This window comes from Schistocerca americana, chromosome 4 (genome assembly GCF_021461395.2).
Source record: "Schistocerca americana isolate TAMUIC-IGC-003095 chromosome 4, iqSchAmer2.1, whole genome shotgun sequence".
Classification (NCBI taxonomy): domain Eukaryota; kingdom Metazoa; phylum Arthropoda; class Insecta; order Orthoptera; family Acrididae; genus Schistocerca; species Schistocerca americana.
Window position 1 is genome coordinate 585507803 of NC_060122.1, and position 23306 is coordinate 585531108.

Here is a 23306-nt window from a genome sequence, read left to right on the forward strand (position 1 = left end):
CCGTCCTGTTGATGACCCCATCCACCCCAACAACTCGCTCCGCCCTCCCCCTACTGCTGAGGACATCATCCGTTTCACCACCATTGTGCTCCAAAACATCCACCCCTTCCAGCGATCACACACTCTTTCCCTATCGCCCTCGCTGCCCGTTCCATCTTCCATCTTACCACCTATGCCACATACTCCCACAACCAGGCCCACTTCACCTTCACCCCCCTCACCACCCTTGTCTAACTCTCCATTCCCATGGTACAACAACCATACCGTATCCTGTACCACAACATTCGCTCCCTGCCCACCCACAAACTCCTCTTCCTCCACACCCTACGTCAGCACCGCGTGGATGCCTTCGTCCTAAATGAAACCTTCCTTCAACCCCGTATCTCCGTCTCCACGGCTCCTTACACTCTACACCGCTCCAATAACCCGTACCCTCTCGCGTGTGGCGGAGTTGCTATAGGCCACCTCAAGCACCTCCCTGTCCGGCCCCAACCTCTCCTTAACAATCCTGCTGAGCATCTCACCCTCAGCCTCTTCTTCCCCACCCTTACCATCACCTGTGCCACCATTTATGTCCGCCCTCGCACCCCCATCCTGTACGATTTCCTGGCCCACATTGACCGCACCTTCTCCACCTACGTGATTGCCGCCGAACTCAATATCCACAGCCGTGATCCTGCCGACCTCCGGCGGTGGCATCAGTTTCTCACCACTCTCCAGGGAGACCTGGTTCCCCTGCCACAGCACACCCGGCCCGAATCCAACACCACTCCTGATGTGGTCCTTGCCTCTCCAAACCTCCTTGGGCGCATCACCACGGATGTCCTTGACCTCATTGGCAGTGACCATGCTCCTGTCCTCCTCACTATCTCTAACGGTCGCCATCCCTGCCACGCTCCTCGCCCTGACGTCCCTCCTAAACTTGTCCATGATTACTCCCGTGCCAACTGGGATGCCTACCGGGATTCCATTCACACCCAGGTTGACGGCCACGACCTTACCCTCCAGTCTCCTGCTGACATCACTCGCACTGCTGCCTTCCTGCACCAGACCTTGTCTGACGCCGTCGCCACCCATATCCCCACCAAAGCCATCCACCCTCACCGCCCCGCCCTGCCTCCACAGGCCGCCCTTCTCCTTCGAGAGTCCCGCCGCCTCTACCACTCTTTTCTCCACACTCGTGACCGGGATACACTTACCCGCCACCGGCAATTACAGCGATACATCCGCAACCTGCTTGTTGCGAAGAAACGCCGAGCCTGGCGCCAGACATGTACACAACTCAACACCACGCTCCCCATCAACTCTTCCAAGTATTGGTCTGCTTTCCACCGCCTTACTGGGAACCGCCCCACCCCCCAGTACCCTCTCCTCCTTAATGATCGTCCCTTTCCTGACAACCTCGGTAAGGCCAACCACTTTGCCTCCCACCTCTCTGATGTTTTTTCCATCCCAGATGATCCCCACTTTGATTATTCCCTCTTCCCTGATGTCATGGACCGTACGAATACCTCTGTTCCTCCCCTTGCTCCTAGCTTCCAGTACTTGGGCCACACCCCACCTTCTGCACTTAACACTCCCATCACTACACAGGACATCAGCCTCACACTCCGCACTAAATGCAACACTGCTCCCGGCCACGACTGCATTACCTACCGCCACCTCAAACACTGCCCTCCCTCCTTCCTTTCCCTCCTTGCCACCCTCTACAATGTCATCCTTGCCACTGGCTTCTATCCCGACCTGTGGAAAACCTCCCGTATCCTGATGTTCTCCAAACCCAATAAGCCTCCATCTGATGCCTCTTCCTATCGTCCTATCTGTCTCACATCGGTGTTCAGCAAGCTCTTGGAATCCATCCTTTCCCGGCGCATCCATCTCCACCTCCACCAAAACCACCTCCTCCCGAACACCCAATGTGGCTTTCGACCTTCCTTCTCTGCTGATGACCAACTCCTCCGCCTCACTCATCTCCTCTCCCTCCAGCTTAACTCCCGTCGCTCCGCCATTTTTGTCTCACTTGACCTCGAAAAGGCCTACGACCGTGTCTGGCATCCCGGTCTCCTGTTTAAACTCCAAACCTACGCCCTTCCTATCAACTACATCCGTCTGGTGGCCTCCTTCCTCTCCCACCGCCCCTCCTATGTTACCATCCATAATGCCAATTACCACACCTTCTACCCCTCTGCAGGTGTGCCCCAGGGCTCTGTCCTCTCCCCTCTCCTCTACCTCCTGTACACGGCAGATATGCCCCAACCCCCCCCCCCCCTCCAGTACACCTCTTGCAATATGCTGATGACACCGCATTCCTCGCCCTCGCTCCTACCCTCCAACGGTCCCAACGCCTTCTCCAGAATCACCTTGACCTTTTTGCTGCATGGTGTAACCAATGGCTCCTGAAACTCAATCCTTCCAAGACCCAGGCAATCATCGTAGGTCGTACCACTCGCTCCTTCCGGCTCCTGGATTTCTCCCTTACTGTCTGCGCACATCCTGTCCGCCTCACCCCCACCCTCACCTACCTTGGCCTCACCATTGACCGTCACCTCACCTGGATACCTCATCTCCGCTCCATCCAATCCAAAGCCCACAACCGCCTCCGACTCCTCAAACTCCTCTCTGGCCGGACATGGGGGTTGCACCCCTCTACCATCCTCCACACCTACAAATCCTTAATCCATCCCATCCTCTGTTATGCCAGTCCTGCCTGGATATCTGCCCCCCCCCAAATTTTATCAGTCCCTCCAGATCCTTGAGCGTCATGCACTCCGCCTCGCCTTCCGTATCCGCCTCCCGTCCCCCACGCGGATCCTCTATGATCTCATTCCTTTCCCCCATCTGCTCCTATTCCTCGAACATATCCACATCCTCTACACCTCCCGGCGTCTTGAACCCCCTCACCCCCTGGTTGCTCCTCTCCTCTCCCATCCCCGCCCCCTGCCACGTCTTCACCGTTGTGTCCCCCCTACCCTCCATCTCTAGACCCTCCATCTCCTTTCCTGAGGTGGCTTCCGTCAACTCCCCCTCCCGGATGATGCCCTCTCTCCCTCCATTTATCCTTCCTATCAACTCTGATCCTCAATCCCCCTCCTTTCCTCTGTCCTTTCCCTGGGCTCCCTCTTCCCCCCCCCCCCCCCATTCCGTCCTGTTTTTCTCCCCACTAAACCTCTCCCTACCTCCCTTCTCCCCCCAGTCCTTTTGTATTCCCCTCCTCTGCCTACCCCACTCCCTGTCGCGTCTGCCCCCCACCTCTCTTATGGGTCCTCATCCTCCTTCAGCTCCCTTCCCGGCTCCCCCCTTCGCTTTTACTCTCCTTTCCCCCCTTTTTTGTTTTCCCATCTTCTGTCCAGTTTCCCCCCACCTGCTCTCGACTGTGGTGTCACATTTGCCAACTTTTTAGTGCAGTGTTCCAGTGACTATTCAGTGTTGTTTGTCTTTCTCGTGTTGCGAACAACAACCATGCTGTCGCTAGGTGTGAATTTTATGTCCTTTGCGAACAGAATCCAGACTGTCGCCGTGTTTTTTTTTTAATTGTCTATTGTTTTTTGTCTGCTTCGTATGTATTTTTACTAGCGTCATCATCCCTGTGTTGTTGTTTTAAGTTCCACGATTTCTTTTCGCCTTGTTACTCTCTAAGTCTCCGATTTCATCGCCTGTTTTTTATTATTTGTTCTCTTGATCTTTGTCACAAAATCTGTCGGCTGAAGAGCGGCATACTAAGCTGCTGCCAGCCCGCCCCCTTCGGGGGGAATTGAAATTCAATAAATGAAAAAAAAAAAAAAAAAAAGGAGCGGAATTTAGTTCGTCTTTATGGCAGCCCCATCTCGTAGAGCGCTGTTGTGCTCAGCGGGGGAACGCTCTATTGGGAAAGTTGTGTACGCGCTGACTATGTGGAACTATGTACACAACACAATGTTTCCAAATAGGTGGAGAGGACTGGAGAGTTTCAAATGGTTCAAATGGCTCTGAGCACTATGGGACTTAACATCTATGGTCATCAGTCCCCTAGAACTTAGAACTACTTAAATCTAACTAACCTAAGGACATCACACAACATCCAGTCATCACGAGGCAGAGAAAATCCCTGACCCCGCCCGGAATCGAACCCGGGAACCCGGGCGTGGGAAGCGAGAACGCTACCCCACGATCACGAGCTGCGGGCGGACTGGAGAGTCCTGTGAGTTAGCCAGTCCATTCTTCCGACGTGGCGCCGTTCGATTACCTTCTCTGGGGCGTAGTGAAAGAGTCTGTGTTCCACGAACCGATAACGTCACTAGAGGATAAGAAATAACGTATTACCGCTGGGTGTGCAGCAAAACCTGTCGAAAGACTATCACTTGCGCAATGCTCACTTGTTCACCGTCTCCACAGGTATACTGATGCAAACGGTGGAACATCTGCTTAAGTGACGCAGGTTGCTTGGTCGTGATGTCCCTGGTTAGTTGTGAGTGCGTTTTCCATGCTGGATGTCTTGCAGAAACCTGAAGTTTCTGCGGACTATATGACGCTAATAATTATGTTTGGGACTCTAGAATCACGTCGTATCACTTCTAGTTTTTATTTCTGTAGAAAAAAAAGCATACATGTGCCATTTAAAATGTGCCATTTAAAAAACCTAACTTTGTGCGGAAAGTGGTCTTCGTGGCCGTCACGTGAGCTCCTGGCATAGGTACATCCCTGGCCAACTGCATTTTTTACATTTAGTTTTCTTTTGTGGAAGTATATGAGGTGGCATAGTTGGGTGGACAATCTGTATATTAAGGTGCTGTCTGTATAGCATGAACATTAAGCGCCAACTATAAAAAGGGGGGGGGGGGGGGAGTAAAGTGGATATCTACAGGGTGAAAAGTAATTAAACCGACAAACTCTGGGAGGTTGTAGGTGACATCAAAACAAATATTTTCCCTAACGTCGTTTGTTCCTATGAGGGTTATTTAAACCGGTGGAGGTCATATTACGCTCTTCAGTTGTTAGAGGCCGTATTACGATCTTCAGTTGTAGGAAACTGCTGTCCACCAGTGTAGTAGTGCATTGTCTGTGTTTATTAATGGAGCGATACACCTGGAGTGAGTACTCTGATATGGTTGGTGCATACTATGTAGCGCATCACAACGGACGAGCTGCACAGCGGGTTTATCAGCAACAATATCGTAATCGCCGTATCCCGCTTCATTCGACCTTTGCTGCTGTGTACCAACATCTGCGTGAGACCGGGTCATTTAGCAGATTACCTAGACAGGTACGCCGTCGCACGGTAAGAACGCTGCAATTTGAGGAAGCTGCCTTACAGCATGTGGAGCGGGATCCTTCAATCAGCACTCGTGCAATTGCACGTAACATGGGGACGAATCAGACGAATGTAAGAACAGTCCTTCGAGAGCAATTGTTACGTCCATTTCACTTACAGCGTGTCCACAACCTGGAACCAGTTGATTATCCCCCAGAGCACAGTTTCCGCGGTGGTACCTGGAACAGTGTGAAATGCATCCTACATTTCCATCCTCTGTGATATTTACCGATGAAGCAACGCTCGGGCGTGATGCACAATTAGCATGTTTGGAGTGAGGATAACCCACATGCCACAGTTACTAGCGCTCATCAAGTGCGGTTCTTCGTTAATATGTGGGTCGGTGTTGTTGAGGACTGTTTAATTGGGCCGTGTCTGCTACCTAGACCATTTAATGGCAGGCACTATTACAATTTTTTCCCCAGAGCATTGCCAGAATTGCTGGAAGACGTTCCGCTCCCTACAAGACGACGCATGTGGTTCCAACATGACGGGGCGCCGGCACATTTCAGTCGTCTTGTGCGTCGATTCCTGGACCGACGGTTCCCAGAAATGTGGATTGGCAGAGGTGGTCCTGTACCATGGCCGCTCGATTCCCAGATATGTCCCCTCTGGACTGTTTTGCTTGGGGAGAGATGCACAACCTCATTTATACAACTCCTGTTGCATCAGAAGAGGATCTGGTTGCCCGGATAGTAGCAGCAGCAGGAACAATTTAGGATACTCCTGGGGTTTTTGCCCGTGTCAGACAGAACATGATCCGACGGTTTAACCTTTGTTTACGTGTCAATGGAGGCATTTTTGAAAATCTACTGTAATTGAAATTGGATTGCGTTAATGTATTGCCTCTTGGATATAAAAAAATGGAAAAAGTGTTTGTTGCTTTAGTTAATTTGCCACCAGAGAAATTTTCCTCTACCGGTTTAAATATTCCTCATAGGAAAAAATGACATTAGGGAAAAATATTTGTTTTGATGTCCCCTACAACCTCCCAGAGTTTGTCGGTTTAAATACTTTTCACCCTGTAAACATGTGATCAGTTAAGTATCTTCCGATTTCAGTCAGTAATACAAAATACTGTATAATTGTTATGTGTGTGTTTCAGCTTACCCTTGCTATGGATGGTTCTAGCCTGCCGTCAAGAGTATCTTCCGGGGGTAATCCTTTGAGAAACAACTCGAGACCCGTTGTAGGACCAGATGCGATGTTGCGCCTCACTGTGCAAGGGTCTTGCAGCTGCTCCACGGTTGTGGGTACTTTGTACTCGATCAGTGTAGGGCTAAACACAAAAATTTTTAACTTTACTGACATATTACGCTAATGAAACATCGGGTGTAACAAACACTTTGTACAAATTAATCGAATATGTTATTTTCAGATAAAAATTATCTCTATTTTGTTGACTTCAGAAAATTGTTGTTTTAGTGTGAAATATCTGAAGCAAATCACAGATTTACGACAATAGAAAACAGCGTGTCACAGTGTCAATCACAATTCATTACTACATAATTGTGTTCACAGCTTATAAGATATTCATACTTTTTCTGAGAGTTCGTAGATAGCATTATTTTGTGAGCTAGCGGTGCCTGAACTGTGGTAATATTGAAGCCCAAGCAAATTTTGCCCATAAAAAGTAAAGTCTAAGAAAACGTTACTCAGTTCGTAAGTATGTGCTTGATGATTTGCATCATATATATATATATATATATATATATATATATATATATATATATATATATATATATATATATATACAGGGTGAGTCACCTAACGTTACCGCTGGATATATTTCGTAAACCACATCAAATACTGACGAACCGATTCCACAGACCGAACGTGAGGAGAGGGGCTGGTGTAATTGTTTAATACAAACCATACAAAAATGCACGGAAGTATGTTAACACAAACCTAAGTTTTTTTAAATGGAACCACGTTAGTTTTGTTAGCACATCTGAACATATAAACAAATACGTAATCAGTGCCGTTTGTTGCATTGTAAAATGTTAATTACATCCGGAGATATTGTAACCTAAAGTTGACGCTTGAAACCTCCGACGTTCAGTTGCGTGTTCTGACAAACACGGGCCACGGTCGGCGAGCAGCATCTGCAGGGACATGTTTACGATGACGTCCGTGTTTACGAGTGTGGCTGTAGTGCACTGTTGTGGTTTGTTCTAGCTGTCGCAGTGTCAGCATGTACCGCTTGCTGCTATTGTTATTCTGCATTCGTATCCGCACGCAGACCAGCTGTAGTACACCGTGTTACCAGACGTGTGTGATAGTGTAGCGTTGTAGGAACTGTGACCATGGTGTATTCGAACTCTGAAAAGGCGGAGATGATACTCATCTATGGCGAGTGACGACGAAATGCAGCTGAAGCCTGCAGGGTGTATGCAGAACGGTACCCGGACAGAGAGCATCCAACGTGCCGCACATTGCAAAACATCTACCCCCAACTGTATGCAACAGGTATGTTCGTACCACGCAAAAGGGTCCGTAACAGGCACGTCACAGGAGAAGCGGGTGCAGTTGGTGTGTTAGCTGCTGTTGCCATGAACCCACACATAAGTACGCGGGACATTGCGAGAGCCGGTGGACAGAGTCAAAGTAGTGTCATGCGCATACTGCATCGTCACCGCTTTCACCCGTTTCATGTGTAGCTAGGCTCTGAGCACTATGGGACTTAACATCGGAGGTCATCGGTCCCCTATAACTTAGAACTACTTAAACCGAACTAACCTAAAGACATTACGCACATCCATGCCCGAGGCAGGATTCGAACCTGCGACCATAGCGGTCGCGCGGTTCCGGACTGAAGTGCCTAGAACCGCTCGGCCACAACGGCCGGCATGTGTAGCTACATCAGCAATTACATGGTGATGACTTTAATCATCGAATGCAATTCTGTCAATGGGCATTAACAGAGAATGCGTTGCAGTTCTACCTGTTTACCGATGAAGCGGGTTTCACAAAACACGGGGCAGTGAATCTACAGAACATGCATTACTGGTCCGTGGACAATCCTCGCTGGCTCAGACAGGTAGAGCGACAGCGACCGTGGACTGTAAATGTATGGTGCGGAATCATTGGCGACCACCTCATTGGTCCTCACTTCATTGCAGGGGCCCAAACAGCTGCAACATACATCGTCTTTCTACAGAATGATCTGCTAACATTGCTCGAAAATGTCCCACTGGAAACGCGTCGACGTATGTGGTATCAGCATAATGGTGCACCTGCACATTCCGCAATTAACACTAGGCTGACCCTTGACAGAATGTTCGACGGGCGTTTCATAGGACGTGGAGGACGCATAAATTGGCCAGCCCGTTCTCCTGATCTTACACCTCTGGACTTCTTTCTGTGGGGCACGTTAAAGGGGAATGTGTACCGTTATGTGCCTACAACCCCAGAGGATATGAAACAACGTATTGTGGCAGCCTGCGGCGGCATTACACCAGATGTACTGCGGCGTGTACGACATTCATTACGCCAGAGATTGCAATTGTGTGCAGCAAATGATGGCCACCACATTGAACATCTATTGGCCTGACATGTCGGGACACACTCTATTCCACTCCGTAATTGAAAACGGCCTTGTCAAAGAGGGCGTAGGAGCGGATAGAGGTTCAGGGCACTCTCTTGTCCTGTGGGTGGGAAATTGCCCCTAAAGGCGGAAGAATCAGCAATGATCAACGACATGAGGATGCAGAAGGCAATGGAAACCACTGCATTAAAGACACGTAACGTGTATCCACAGGACATGTGGCCTGTAATTGAAGAAGTGTCATGATGATCTCTCCATGTGCAAAAGATTCCGGAATAGTCCCCCATTCAGATCTCCGGGAGAGGACTGCCAAGGGGGAGGTTACCATGAGAAAAAGATGGAATAATCAACGAAAGAATAACGTTCTACGAGTCGGGGCGTGGAATGTCAGAAGCTTGAACGTGGTAGGGAAACTAGAAAATCTAAAAAGGTAAATGCAACGGCTCAATCTAGATATAGTAGGGGTCACTGAAGTGAAGTGGAAGGAAGACAAGGATTTCTGGTCAGATGAGTATCGGGCAATATCAACAGCAGCAGAAAATGATATAACAGGTGTAGGATTCGTTATGAATAGGAAGATAGGGAAGAGGGTGTGTTACTGTGAACAGTTCAGCGACCGGGTTGCTCTAATCAGAATCGACAGCAGACCAACACCGACAACGATAGTTCAGGTATACATGCCGACGTCGCAAGCTGAAGATGAACAGATAGAGAAAGTGTATGAGGATATTGAAAGGGTAATGCAGTATGTAAAGGGGGACGAAAATCTAATAGTCATGGGCGGCTGGAATGCAGTTGTAGGGGAAGGAGTAGAAGAAAAGGTTACAGGAGAATATGGGCTTGGGACAAGGAATGAAAGAGGAGAAAGACTAATTGAGTTCTGTAACAAGTTTCAGCTAGTAATAGCGAATACCCTGTTCAAGAATCACAAGAGGAGGAGGTATACTTGGAAAAGGCCGGGAGATACGAGAAGTTTTCAATTGGCTTACATCATGGTCAGGCAGAGATTCCGAAATCAAATACTGGATTGTAAGGCGTACCTAGGAGCAGATATATACTCAGATCACAATATAGTAGTGATGAAGAGTAGGCTGAAGTTCAAGACATTAGTCAGGAAGAATCAATACGCAAAGAAGTGGGATACGGAAGTACTAAGGAGTGACGAGATACGTTTGAAGTTCTCTAACGCTATAGATACAGCAATAAGGAATAGAGCAGTAGGCAGTACAGTTGAAGAGGAATGGACATCTCTAAAAAGGGCCATCGCAGAAGCTGGGAAGGAAAACATAGGTACAAAGAAGGTAGCTGCGAAGAAACCATGGGTAACAGAAGAAATACTTCAGTTGATTGATGAAAGGAGGAAGCACAAACATGTTCTGCGAAAATTAGGAATACAGAAATACAAGTCGCTGAGGAATGAAATAAATAGGAAGTGCAGGGAAGCTAAGACGAAATGGCTGCAGGAAAAATGTGAAGACATCGAAAAAGATATGATTGTCGGAAGGACAGACTCATCATACAGGAAAGTCAAAACAACCTTTGGTGACATTAAAAGCAACGGTGGTAACATTAAGAGTGCAACGGGAATTCCACTGTTAAATGCAGAGGAGAGAGCAGATAGGTGGAAAGAATACATTGAAAGCCTCTATGAGGGTGAAGATTTGTCTGATGTGATAGAAGAAGAAACAGGAGTCGATTTAGAAGAGATAGGGGATCCAGTATTAGAATCGGAATTTAAAAGAGCTTTGGAGGACTTACGGTCAAATAAGGCAGAAGGGATAGATAACATTCCATCAGAATTTCTAAAATCATTGGGGGAAGTGGCAACAAAACGACTATTCGCGTTGGTGTGTAGAATATATGAGTCTGGCGATATACCATCTGACTTTCGGAAAAGCATCATCCACACAATTCCGAAGACGGCAAGAGCTGACAAGTGCGAGAATTATCGCACAATCAGCTTAACAGCTCATGCATCGAAGCTGCTTACAAGAATAATATACAGAAGAATGGAAAAGAAAATTGAGAATGCGCTAGGTGACGATCAGTTTGGCTTTAGGAAAAGTAAAGGGACGAGAGAGGCAATTCTGACGTTACGGCTAATAATGGAAGCAAGGCTAAAGAAAAATCATGACAGTTTCATAGGATTTGTCGACCTGGAAAAAGCGTTCGACAATATAAAATGGTGCAAGCTGTTCGAGATTCTGAAAAAAGTAGGGGTAAGCTATAGGGAGAGACGGGTCATATACAATATGTACAACAACCAAGAGGGAATAATAAGAGTGGACGATCAAGAACGAAGTGCTCGTATTAAGAAGGGTGTAAGGCAAGTCTATAGCCTTTCGCCCCTACTCTTCAATCTGTACATCGAGGAAGCAATGATGGAAATAAAAGAAAGGTTCAGGAATGGAATTAAAATACAAGGTGAATGGATATCAATGATACGATTCGCTGATGACATTGCTATCCTGAGTGAAAGTGAAGAAGAGTTAAATGATCTGCTGAACGGAATGAACAGTCTAATGAGTACACAGTATGGTTTGAGAGTAAATCGGAGAAAGACGAAGGTAATGAGATGTAGTAGAAATGAGAACAGCGAGAAACTTAACATCAGGATTGATGGTCACGAAGTCAATGAAGTTAAGGAATTCTGCTACCTAGGCCGTAAAATAACCAATGACAGACGGAGCAAGGAGGACATCAAAAGCAGACTCTCTATGGCAAAAAAGGCATTTCTGGCCAATAGAAGGCTACTAATATCAAATACTGGTCTTAATTTGAGGAAGAAATTTCTGAGGATGTACGTCTGGAGTACAGCATTGTATGGTAGTTAAACATGGACTGTGGGAAAACCGGAACAGAAGAGAATCGAAGCATTTGAGATGTGGTGCTATAGACGAATGTTCAAAATTAGGTGGACTGATAAGGTAAGGAATGAGGAGGTTCTACGCAGAATCGGAGAGGAAAGGAATATGTGGAAAACACTGATAAGGAGAAGGGACAGGATGACAGGACATCTGCTAAGACATGAGGGAATGACTTCCATGGTACTAGAGGGAGCTGTAGAGGGCAAAAACTGTAGAGGAAGACAGAGCTTGGAATACGTCAAGCAAATAATTGAGGACGTAGGTTGCAAGTGCTACTCTGAGATGAAGAGGTTAGCACAGGAAAGGAATTCGTGGCGGGCCGCATCAAACCAGTCAGTAGACTGATGACAAAAAAAAAAAAATTGAAAACGGAAACCACGTATGTACGTGTACCTCTCCCCTCATGGTAATGTACATGTGTGTCAGTGAAAAAGACCAACAAAAAGGTGCTAGCATGTGGACGTAATGTGCTGTTACAGTCTCTTCTGTACCTAAGGTCCATCACTGTTCCCTTTGGATCCCTACGTGATTCGGTGCTCTCCGATACACACGATCGAACAGCGGAGGAGTGGTTCTCAAGCGTCAACTTTAGGTTACAATGTCTCCGGATATTTTACAATGCAACAAACGGCACTGATTACGTATTTGTTTATATGTTCAGATGTGCTAACAAAGCTAACGGGGTTCCATTTAAAAAAACGTAGGTTTGTGTTAAAAAACATACTTCCATTCAATTTTTTATGGTTTGTATTAACCAATTACACTAGCCCCTCTCCTCACGTTTGGTCTGTGTAATCGATTCGTCAGTATTTGATGTGGTTTACGAAATACATCTAGCGGTAATGTTAGATGACTCACCGTATACATATATATATATATATATATATATATATATATATATATATATATATATATATATGAAGTTACGAGGTTGAGTTAAATGAGGTTCTGACTGTAAGCCCAAAAGTACATCAGCACAAAATCTGATACTGTCCACAGCCGCTTGGCTGTCCCAAATCTTACACAAGCACTTACCTCCCAACCGTTGGCAGTTAAACAGCTGTTATTGTAACATTAATATAAATTTCAGTATACATATAATTTTTACATGAGAGATACCTTTAAAAATAAAATTTTGCACCTAATACCAATGTAGTAAGAAGTATAAGGCGGACTTGCGTAGAAGTGAGAGTTAGCATTTTTGAGAGAGTGGCTTTAGACTCTCTGACATTTACGACTGTGTGAAACATGAACACACTCGAATCAGCAAGAAGCATTACCATAAAAGGGTTTTGAAGTGGTATGCGAAAGGATCAGGAAATGCAGAGCCGAGCAGATACTGGCGAATTTACCAGCTTCCCCGAGACTGTGATCGTACGTTTCTGGTTCGTTTGAAGACTGTACGACTCAAATACTGGTCAGTTCTAGCAGCATTTGATATCCCGAATATTTTGAGCTTGTAACACCATCATCAATTGTGAGTAATTGGTACAGAATATGTAATTATGAAGCGTTTATTCTGTATGAGTTAAGTTCTTTGAATTGTTGGAGGGAAATGGAACTTTATGATATATGATTTGTTTAATTTAATAGTGTGCTTAAATAATGGAATTTTATTAAATATGTATGTTTGTAAGAACAAGTTGTATGCAAATAACTGGTTCATACTTAGGAAACCCTCTCCACTACGGAAGGGGCTTGGCACGCAAGAAAAGGTGGACGTGGTGGTCTGTCTGGGCGGCAAGAGGGAGAGCACGTGAAGCAGTCAGTGGCCAGTAGTCGCATAGTGAACACCGCAGGTGCCACGTCAGGCGTTCTGATACCAAATCTATGATGGAACGGCCTCGGATGTGGTTTCGGCTGTAAAATGGTGCTCTCGTATTTGGAACTGCTCTAAAAATGATTAACTCGCCGCCAAGAAGAAATGAAATAGAGTATTAAACCGCCATAGGAGACCAGATAGCCACCACGTGCTTGCCACCAATATTGCGCAACTGTTTCAACAACTTTGGAGTGCAGATGCGTATACCAGTATGAACCAGTGCGTTTTTGTGTGTTTTTCCAATAGTAATTCAAGTGTTGCAAAAATTTGTGTTTGACCGTTGAAATTGTTCCCTTCATGGTACCAAGCAGGGTCCTATCCCAAAAGTGCTAAAGACCGAGTATCCTGTTTATGAAGAAATGCTAATTTGTTTTTGATTCAATGTTCCTAAGTTTCGGTTTTAAAGCATATAAAAGTTGCTAGTTAAATCATTGGTTTCACAGATAAAGAGAGAAGCACATAATATTAAACTTATGAAAAGCTTTAATTTGCTATGAACTGTTTTTACTTTGAAAGTGCCAAAGTTTTAGTAGTAATGAACATAAATGTGGTTAATTAAAATCACTTGTTTCACAAGTGGTGTTATAAGGCACTTAATTTTGATCCTGTTCCAGATTTAACCCTAACTTGAAATCATTTTGAAGTCAATTAAGTATATTGTCAGTGCAAATGTTTATAAAATATTGCAAGATTATTAATATCAAGTGGGATTGGAAATCAGTATTATTGTATGAAAAGTGTTTCTGTAAGGTGTGCGTAGTTGATGATAAAGGAAGGAACAGCTTAAGGGCACCACTTTAAATTTTTGCCAGCAATGGAAAGTTAATTTGAATCTAGTTTTTGATCATGAATTGAAACATTACCACAGTGGAATGAATATGAAAAGTGTTATTTCAGTGTCATAGTGTTGCATTTGTGATGTGTATATGTGTGTTAGTCAAACTTGAGCTCTTGTCAGGTGACACTTAGTCTCGTGTTATCTTTGAGAACAAATTTTGTGCTGATTTAGTCAAAGGTTGAAGTGATGATTGTAGTTAACAGGGGTAACGTTTCTATTATATTTCTGTGATTGCTAATCTATGCTGTTGATAACTACTGTTACCCACTGTATAGTTCGTCTGGTTGTTGCAGGTGTTCATTGCACTTTACTAAGAAAGAAGTTATGAAAGTTCCTTTTTCAAGAGTATATACTAATTCATTGCGAATAATACTTGCACATTATTATGCCTGATTAGGCTGGCGACCGGTTTTTATGTTTCATTTACGTAAATTTTTGTTATTTTCATTATTTTCTAAATTACAGTGCTTTCTACTAATTACCACTATACGAAATTCACGTTCGATACCCTCTATCCGTTGGGTTAATGCACTGAAGAACTTTCAAAATTCCTCCCAGAGAGTAACGCTTACTGCATGTTAAGGTCATATTTGGCAGTATACATTCCACCGTAGCGTTATACTTGGCTTTCCTGTGACAGGACTAAAAGTTACATTATTAGGAAACAGGTAGCAAACGCGCGTGCCGCCAGTAGCGTTATAAGCTGACTAATCGACGCGAATCGTAAGTGAAAGTCACATGAACTGAAAATACGCCTTCTCTTGACTCTAAAAAAGTATATCTTTTATCCAGTGCATGGAGTACTAAGTTTACTCTAAGAAGAAGAAAAAGAAGAAGAAGAAGAAACAGGCACCACGAAGATGTTATGTTTACAATTTCACAAGAAATGGATGATTTATTCAAGAGAAAAAGTTTCACAAATTGAGAAAATGCATATTCTAGCTAAGTAGAGCGTTATATGGTCGAAATCACGTGCAGGTTAGGAGACCCTGCCCATAATGCTCCAAACGTCTCAATTGCAGAGAGACTCAGATACCTTGACGGCGAAGGTAGGTTTTGGCAAGCACGAAGACAAGCACTAGAAATTCTCGCCATGTGCGGGCGGACATTATCGTCGACGTACCGATGTGCTGTGAGGGTGCCGTCGCAGACAACCAAAGAAGACCTTCAATGAAGTGAAATCGTACCCCAGAGCATCACTCCTGGCTATTGGGACATACAGCGGGCAACACTCAGGTTGGAATCCCACCTCTGTCCAGCGCGTCTCTGCACACATCTTTGCTGGTCACTGGAGCTCAGTTCGAAGCGGGACCCACCGCTGACAACAACTCTGATCCAGTCAACGAGATTCCAGGCCGAAGACGTGTCTGGATACGTCTCAGACAGCAGTGGTATACCAACCTCACTGTCGTTCGCCATATGACCTGACAACCAGGAGTGACGTTCCAGGGTGTCGTTTCTGTTCATTATAGGACCCCTATAGTTATCTTCGGCGGCACCCTTACAGCACAGCGGTTTTTTGACGACGTTCTACGCCCAGTTAAGTCTTACTGGGCTTATATTTCAGAATGCCTTCCCGCACACGGCGATAGTTTCTACTGCTCATCTTAGTGCTTGTCAAACCGTACCTTGGCCAAGAAGGTCGCAGGATCTCTCTCCAGTTGAGAATGTTTGTAACATTATGGACAGGGCCATCCAACGATCTCGGGATTTTGGCGATCTGACGCGTCCAATGCAAGGAATTTAGCACGCTATCCCTCAGGGGGACATCCAACAACGCTGTTAATAATGCCAAGCCGAATAACTGGTTGCGTAAGGGCCGGAAGTGGATCAACGTATTACTGACTTGCTCACTTTGTGAATCTCTTTCTCTTGAATAAATCATCAAATTTTTTTCTGAAATTTTAATCATTTGCTTATCTTTATATTTACATCACATATACCAATTTTCGATCCATTCTGATAATTCCTTTCTTTGTCTTAGAGTATATTCTTGTACAATTAAAACAGTGTGAAAATGGCAGCGGGAATGTCACGCTGTATGATCTCCCACGCATCAATGAGATGAAAATGGCCACCAAAGAATGTACACCTGGACATGTTGAGTAGCCGGGAGTCCGATCCTTCGGATGGAGGATACATTTGAAATCGCCCCTATGACGTAACGGTGATATTGCCCCGCGAATGAAGACGCTTTTTCTTCTGCGCTGATCGTAGTTTGTTGACGTTGGTGTGTCGAATCTTATGGGGCATATAAGCTGATGAGCCAGGTACCAGATAGTGCCAGGGCCATGCTCTGTGCAGATGGAAAAGAAACCACATGAGTGACTGAGGTACCTTCCTGGACATAGAGGGCAAACAACTCGAATCCATTAAGAGTCTGACTGGTAGCAAGACACAACCCTCGTAGAAGGGCGCAACCGATTTCTGACCCCCTGAGCATTTCGCAGAGGAGTTGCAAATCTGCTGTACTGCTGACCATATTGGTACCGAGCATTGCAAAGTTGTTTGTGTGACGTGGTAGTGCTGGGAGCAGGTCTGCCATGGTTGGAAGCGGCGGAGTGTTGGTGTCGTGCGTCCATATTCTCTGAAGGAGGAGAATCATGTGACGACTGCGGGTAGACTGTCGTCTCAACCTGTCCGTGCGATGGGGAAACACCGAGTTTTCGATGGCGCCAAGGCAACCGTCGCGCAAAGCCATCGCCGTCGCCGTCTGCTGACATCATGGTGTGACTGTCTTCCAGCCAGGCAGGATTAGCATCGTTGCGGGAGGCGGAGAGGACACCGGGGCTCCGTGAGTGAACAATGGTGACGTTTGCTTCAGTGTGTTGATCGTCGTTTACTAACGTGTTCTTCCGTATCTAATGACGACAATGAGGTGCGACGTCTCATCTTGAAAGCCGCTATAGTTACAATAAATGGGTCGAGTGGCCGTGTAGTGGAGTGACCCCTCCGTTGTAGGTCGGAGGCGGCCGTAAGGCGGCCTCGTCGTTATTATTGACCGCAGCGACGTCCAAGTGACAGTGGGGAGGCGTATGGTGCCATACGACGGACTTGGAGTTGTCGTCGTCGCGGTGAGCACTGCCGCATGTTTCCAGGAGGACTCTCGTGATGATCTGGAGTTGCAAGGCCGTAAGGGAAAGTTGCACAACATGTCGTTGAACGCATTCTGACCGTAGATGGCCCTCTTTCCCGTAAACAGAGCGTGTGCATGGTTGACTGTTGCACAAACTCATAACCCTGCAACCTATGACCCGGACATAAGAGTGTCCACGGCTCCGAAGTTCGATGCAAACTAGTTCAAATGGCTCTGAACGCTGTGGGACTTAACTTCTGAGGTCATCAGACCCCTAGAACTCAGAACTACTTAAACCTAACTAACCTAAGGACATCACACACACCCATGCTAGAGGCAGGATTCGAACCTGCGACCGTAGCAGTCGCGCGGGTCCAGACTGTAGCGCCTAGAACCGCTCGGTCACCCCGGCCGGCTGCAAACTTGTCGAACACCGTTCAGGACAGGATATGTCCTGAATTGCACCCACTTTTGGGCAACGTGTTGGATGACCGTACCATAGGGTCACAGAGCGTCGAGCAAAACGTCTGCAGGGAGCTCGAACGGTAGCAGGGTCTAAGGTGACGGGACCTACGTTGGGGTCGGAGTGGCAGAAGCATGGTCCACGTTGGGTCTCTCGTATAATTTTATCACCTGCCGTGTCGTCAACCATTCTCACATAGACAGTACCACCCACAGTGACAAACTGGACCCTTGTGATGTCGGTCGGCGGTACCTCCGCTTCATTGCGCAGGAATCGTTCGACATCGAGCGCCTTGGGACGGGTGAAATCGGAGCAAAAAATGAATAATTATGTCGCTTGAAGTGCCCTTAGGAACGACAGCACGCGTTGTGGCCGCGGTAAACACAAACAACGGCTAGATGCGCCTCGCTGCAGAACACAGTCACGTGAGCGCACCGTAGCCGAAGGCAGATTGTACTGACTGAACTACCCAAGGAGACTCACGACCAGCCCTTGCAGCTTGCAGCTTCACCTCTACCAGTACTTCGACCCCCACCTTCCAAACTTCACAGAAGCTGTCCTGCGAAACTTGGCATACTAGCACTCTGGAAGAAAGGATATTGCAGAGACAACTTGGGCGATGTTTCCAGAATGAAATTTTCTCTCTGCAGTGGAGTGAGCACTGATATGAAACTTCCTGTTAGAACCTTTCTTCTGTAGGTGTCGCTTTATTGCGCGAGGTTATGAAAGACGTGCAGTGGTCATGCTTTGTAGAGCTTACAGACAATACATACACTGTTTGGTCGGCAATAAAAGTTTATTTCCTTTCTAGAGAATATTATAGTGGACTTATTGCCCACAGTCAAGTTAAAGGCAGCCACGGAGTTACTCAAAGGATAAGTACGACATGTGGGCATGCTAACGTCATTTTCGGTAAATGTACAATATCTTCTTCGTATGTGCAGGGTAAATACTGTAGCTATAAATTGAAGCCTAACACACACAAAAATTATCAACCCATATGTTGCAGGGCATGATACAACAGTGTCTCGGTTTCCTCGACAAATAATTAATGCTAAGACAGGTAGATATTAGTTTGCGTTTGATACAACAGTTATTTTCTCTTAATACATACGAAATGACATTGCTTGACGGTACTGTGACGAAAAAAAATTTTACTCTTGCTATATTGTTATAACACTTGTGGCATAGGCTCAGGTTTACACACGACAGTGGACAGAATGTTTGTCCTGACAAATGTGATTTGCAAATGTGCTTAGTCAGTACTTTTAGCAGTCAGCAGGGATAGTAAAAATGCGAGCTGCCTGATAGAGATATTACGAAGAACAAATAGTCTGACACACATGACTGCTAACGCGTATTCGCAATGCCGACATATTTAATGTAAATGTGTGAAAAAAAAATTGGAAATTTGTGATAAGGACTATGGGACCAAACTGCTGAGGTCTTCAGTTCCTAAACTTACGCACTACTTAGTCTAACTTAAACTAACTTACGCTAAACTGGCCGTGGTGGCCGAGTGGTTGTACGCGCTTCAGTCTGGAACCGCGCTGCTGCTACGGTCGCAGGTTCGAATCCTGCCAAGGGCATGGATGTCTGTGATGTCCGTAGGTTCGTTAGGTTTAAGTAGTTCTAAGTTCTAGGGGACTGATGACCTCAGATGTTAAGTTCCATAGTGCTCAGAGCCATTTGAACCATTTGAACTTACGCTAAGGACAATACATACACCCGTCCTGCAATGCTGTGGCCACAGCTTTGACAGACGTCGGATCAACTGCTTTCCTGCCTGTGCCACACTGCACTTAGACAGAACACATTTTTAAAAAAATCATTTCCTCCCGACTCTTATCAGACATCGGACCGATGCTTTTTCCATACCCCTGAGTGTCCGAAAGTTCTGCAGGGTTACTGGCACGCAGTCACCGTTCTTGTAAAAGCGAATTTCCAGCAGCGCCCGATCCTTCAATGAGACACTCATGTGGGGCGTCTAGTCGCAAACTGTGGGACAGCCGTGTGCCGCACGTACGTCGTTGTGCATATTCTGTCGCTTACAGCGACATGTATCTGTCAAAATTTAGTTATTTTTTTTATTTCTTTCCAATGATGTTTTCCCCACGCCAGTAATTAGCTTTTCAAATTTTATGTCATTCTGAGAAGCGGTTCTCTTTCTACTGCACTTTGAAACTGGAACTTTAAGTATAGAAAGAGAGAGAGAGAGTGATGATTACTTTTTCAGAAAAACTGTATGATTTATTCAAGAGAAAAAGCTTCACCAGTTGAGCAAGTCAGTAATGCATTGGTGCACTTCTCGCCCTTACGCAAGCATTTATTCGGCTTGGTACTAATCGATAGAATTGTTGGATGTCCTGAGGGGTATCGTGCCAAATGCTTTCCAATTGGCGAGTTATATGGTTAAACTTACGAGCCTGTTGGAGGGCGGTTTCTATAATAGGTGAAACGTTCTCCCTTGGGGAAAGATTCGGCGACCTTGCTGGACAAGGTAGGGTTTGGTAAGCATGAAGACAAGCAGTAGAGCCTCTATCCGCATGTAGGCGGGCATTACCTTACTGAACTGAAAGCCCAAAACGACTTATGAAGGACAGCAAACCAGGGCTTAGAATATCGTCGACGTACCGCTGTTCTGTAAGGGTGCCGCGGATGACAAAAAACAGGTTTGTTTTGTGAAAAGAAATGGCACCCCCACCATGAATCCTGGTTGTCGGTTCGAATGGCAAGTGACAGTCAATTTGGTATCCCACCGCTATCCAGGGCTTCTCCAGTCACGTCTTTACTGGTCATCGGGGCTCAGTTCGTAGAGTGAGCCATCACTGAAGACAATTATACACGAATCAATGAGATTCCAGGCCAACTCTTTCGAGTTTTACAGAGAATAAAACTACAGTGAAGGTTTCCTTTAGTTGTAGAACTAGGCTGCAGCAGTTTCGTGACGCATATCAGCTGAGGGTGATACGGCGGTCGCTCGTAACCGTTGGAAATTTCGACGGCTGTCCGGACAGAGAATGGGGCAATAGAAGAGACTTCTGCTTCACGAGGTTTTCTCTGCCACATGGAGAGTAATTACATTAGGTATCGGTTCTAGTCATGGGTAGTGAGTTATTATGTTTCACCTTCATCTTACATTTGTTGCCAACTGTTCTACATTAGTATTAACATGAAGATATTAACACTTACGTTGTGCTCTTTCCTTTATTTTAACGTTATTTCCAATCTAAGATAATCTGTATGCTATATGCATTACTAATGTGTATTTATTCACTGTGTGTTGAATTTTTCGAGCTGCTACAGGAATCGAAGAGGATGGTTTTACAACTGTGAAGCAAAGTAAATGAATACGTGATCCAAAACCATGGCGAACAACTATACACTAATGTATAACTGAGCGAACATTTCTCTGTTGCATAAGCTGCACCACCTTTTCGAGGTTTCATCTAACTACTTCAATAGTCTACTTCAAACGCCCTGTTGAGAACCGTTTTTTCATGCTTACAGTGAGTTCTGTGTGTTTAAAATCGGCACAAGGATTAAACACTTGTCGAGAAGAGATTCGTAACTTGACCCGAAATTTAAATTCTAGGCGAAATAAGGCGTTTCCGTTGTCTATCTCAGATCGAAAGCTACTCTGACCACAAGCTTAGGAGCCAGAGGTAGAGCCCAGAAGCCGGCCGGGGTCGCCGAGTGGTTCTAGGCGCTGCAGTCTGGAACTGCGCGACCGCTACGGTCGCAGGTTCGAATCCTGCCTCGGGCATGGATGTGTGTGACGTCCTTAGGTTAGTTAGGTTTAAGTAGTTCTACGTTCTAGGGGACTGATGACCTCAGCAGTTAAGTCCCATAGTGCTCAGAGCCATTTGAACCATAGAGCTCAGAACTACTGACTCCGAAGGGCTTTGATAACCTCGTGTCATTTAGTAAAGTAGGGTACATATCTTTAGAACGGGAACTACATTTCTCCATTCTGCATTTCAGAGCACTCAGCCGAATAAGACTGCACATATTGTAGTGCTGTTCATATGTTCATATGTGTGTGAATTCCTAAGGGACCAAGCTGCTGAGGTTATCGGTCCCTCGACTTACACTCTATTTAAACTAACTTAAAATAACGTATGCTAAGAACAACACACATATCCATGCCCGAGGGAGAACTGGAACCTCCGGCGGGAGGGGTCACGCAGTCCATGGTATGGCGCCTGAGACCGTGCGGCCACTCCGCGCGGCTATATTATAGTCATTATAGAGTAATATATCTTTATTCTTACAATTAAAGAAAATTGTCACTTCAACTGTATAGGAACCGTACTTAAATAAAAATGGATCCGAACTTTTTTTTTTTTTTCTTTTTTCTCTGGTCACGTAACTCAATCGAGGAAAGCGTCGACGTAATTCTTTTGCGAAACATTAGCCTACGTGACCATAAATAGGCTTTCTCCCAAAAGATTATTTCTTCTGTTGTACTCATCCGAGTTTCATTAATATTTACTTACTAAATTTATTTATGTTTCCAATAGATGTAGTTTAAAGTTGCCCTTCAATATGTTATAAATTACCAGTGCCGTGTTTTTTCTGATGTCAGGGAGTTGAAGCTGTAGCAAAATCCCGTATCGGTTCGTTGAAGGGAAAATATATTGGAGCAGTTTGTCCTGTAACCTTGCCAGTAGCAAACTGCGAATATATCTTCCACTCTTGGAAGGACCTGGAAAAGATGAAAAGCGGTACTGGTATTGGGTAAAATATGCGACTGCAAGTTTAAGAGACAGCAAATAACACAAATAAATGGACGTGTTTACTAACTATAGAAGAAGCCGTATTGAATGACTGTGCCATTATATGAAATGAATGGAAGTTTCATTCTGTTCTTCTTACAAAAAACTTGATGTTACGGTTATGCAGATAGGGAGATTGCTAGGGAAATGTTCCATCTTAGTTTCGAAGTGAATATTTTTTGTCCGAAACTATCAGTTTTGACCCTCAGGCGGTCATTTTCCAGTTTTTGTGACCAGTAGTTATTTTCGAAGCTCGTATTTTAATTCGAGGGAGCGCTTGCATTTCAGGTTGCACATACAGGGGATGGACTTCAATGTGGAAGCACCACCAACACAACACGTTACCATACCTAATACGGTGTAGAAAAACCGCTGACATTCAAAACAGCTGCCAACCGTCTCGGAATGCATAAATACAGGTTTTCAAAGGAGTCTTACGACATTCTTCGAGGAAAATAGTGGCAGTTTCAGGTAACAATGATGTAGGTCCAAGCGATCAAGCACCCTTATCTCCAAAGCAGACCACAGAAGTTCAATTTTAATATTGAGATCTAGGAACTGCGTTGGCCGAGGAAGATACGATTGTGCACCCTCGTCCTCACAAAACCAATCCAGGGTGATACGAGCT

The 23306-nt window shown here is 45.5% G+C and overlaps 1 protein-coding gene across 1 annotated transcript in view; it reads right to left on the reverse strand.

Annotated features, from left to right (window-relative positions):
* Positions 1-23306, reverse strand: part of LOC124613628 (pickpocket protein 19-like) — a 179213-nt gene that overhangs the window by 81006 nt on the left and 74901 nt on the right. The window contains exons 4-5 of the mRNA XM_047142342.1: positions 22463-22608; positions 6398-6566 (exon numbers count right to left, since the gene is read on the reverse strand). Of these exons, the coding sequence (XP_046998298.1) occupies positions 6398-6566; positions 22463-22608 (315 nt within the window). The remainder of the gene's footprint in view (positions 1-6397; positions 6567-22462; positions 22609-23306) is intronic.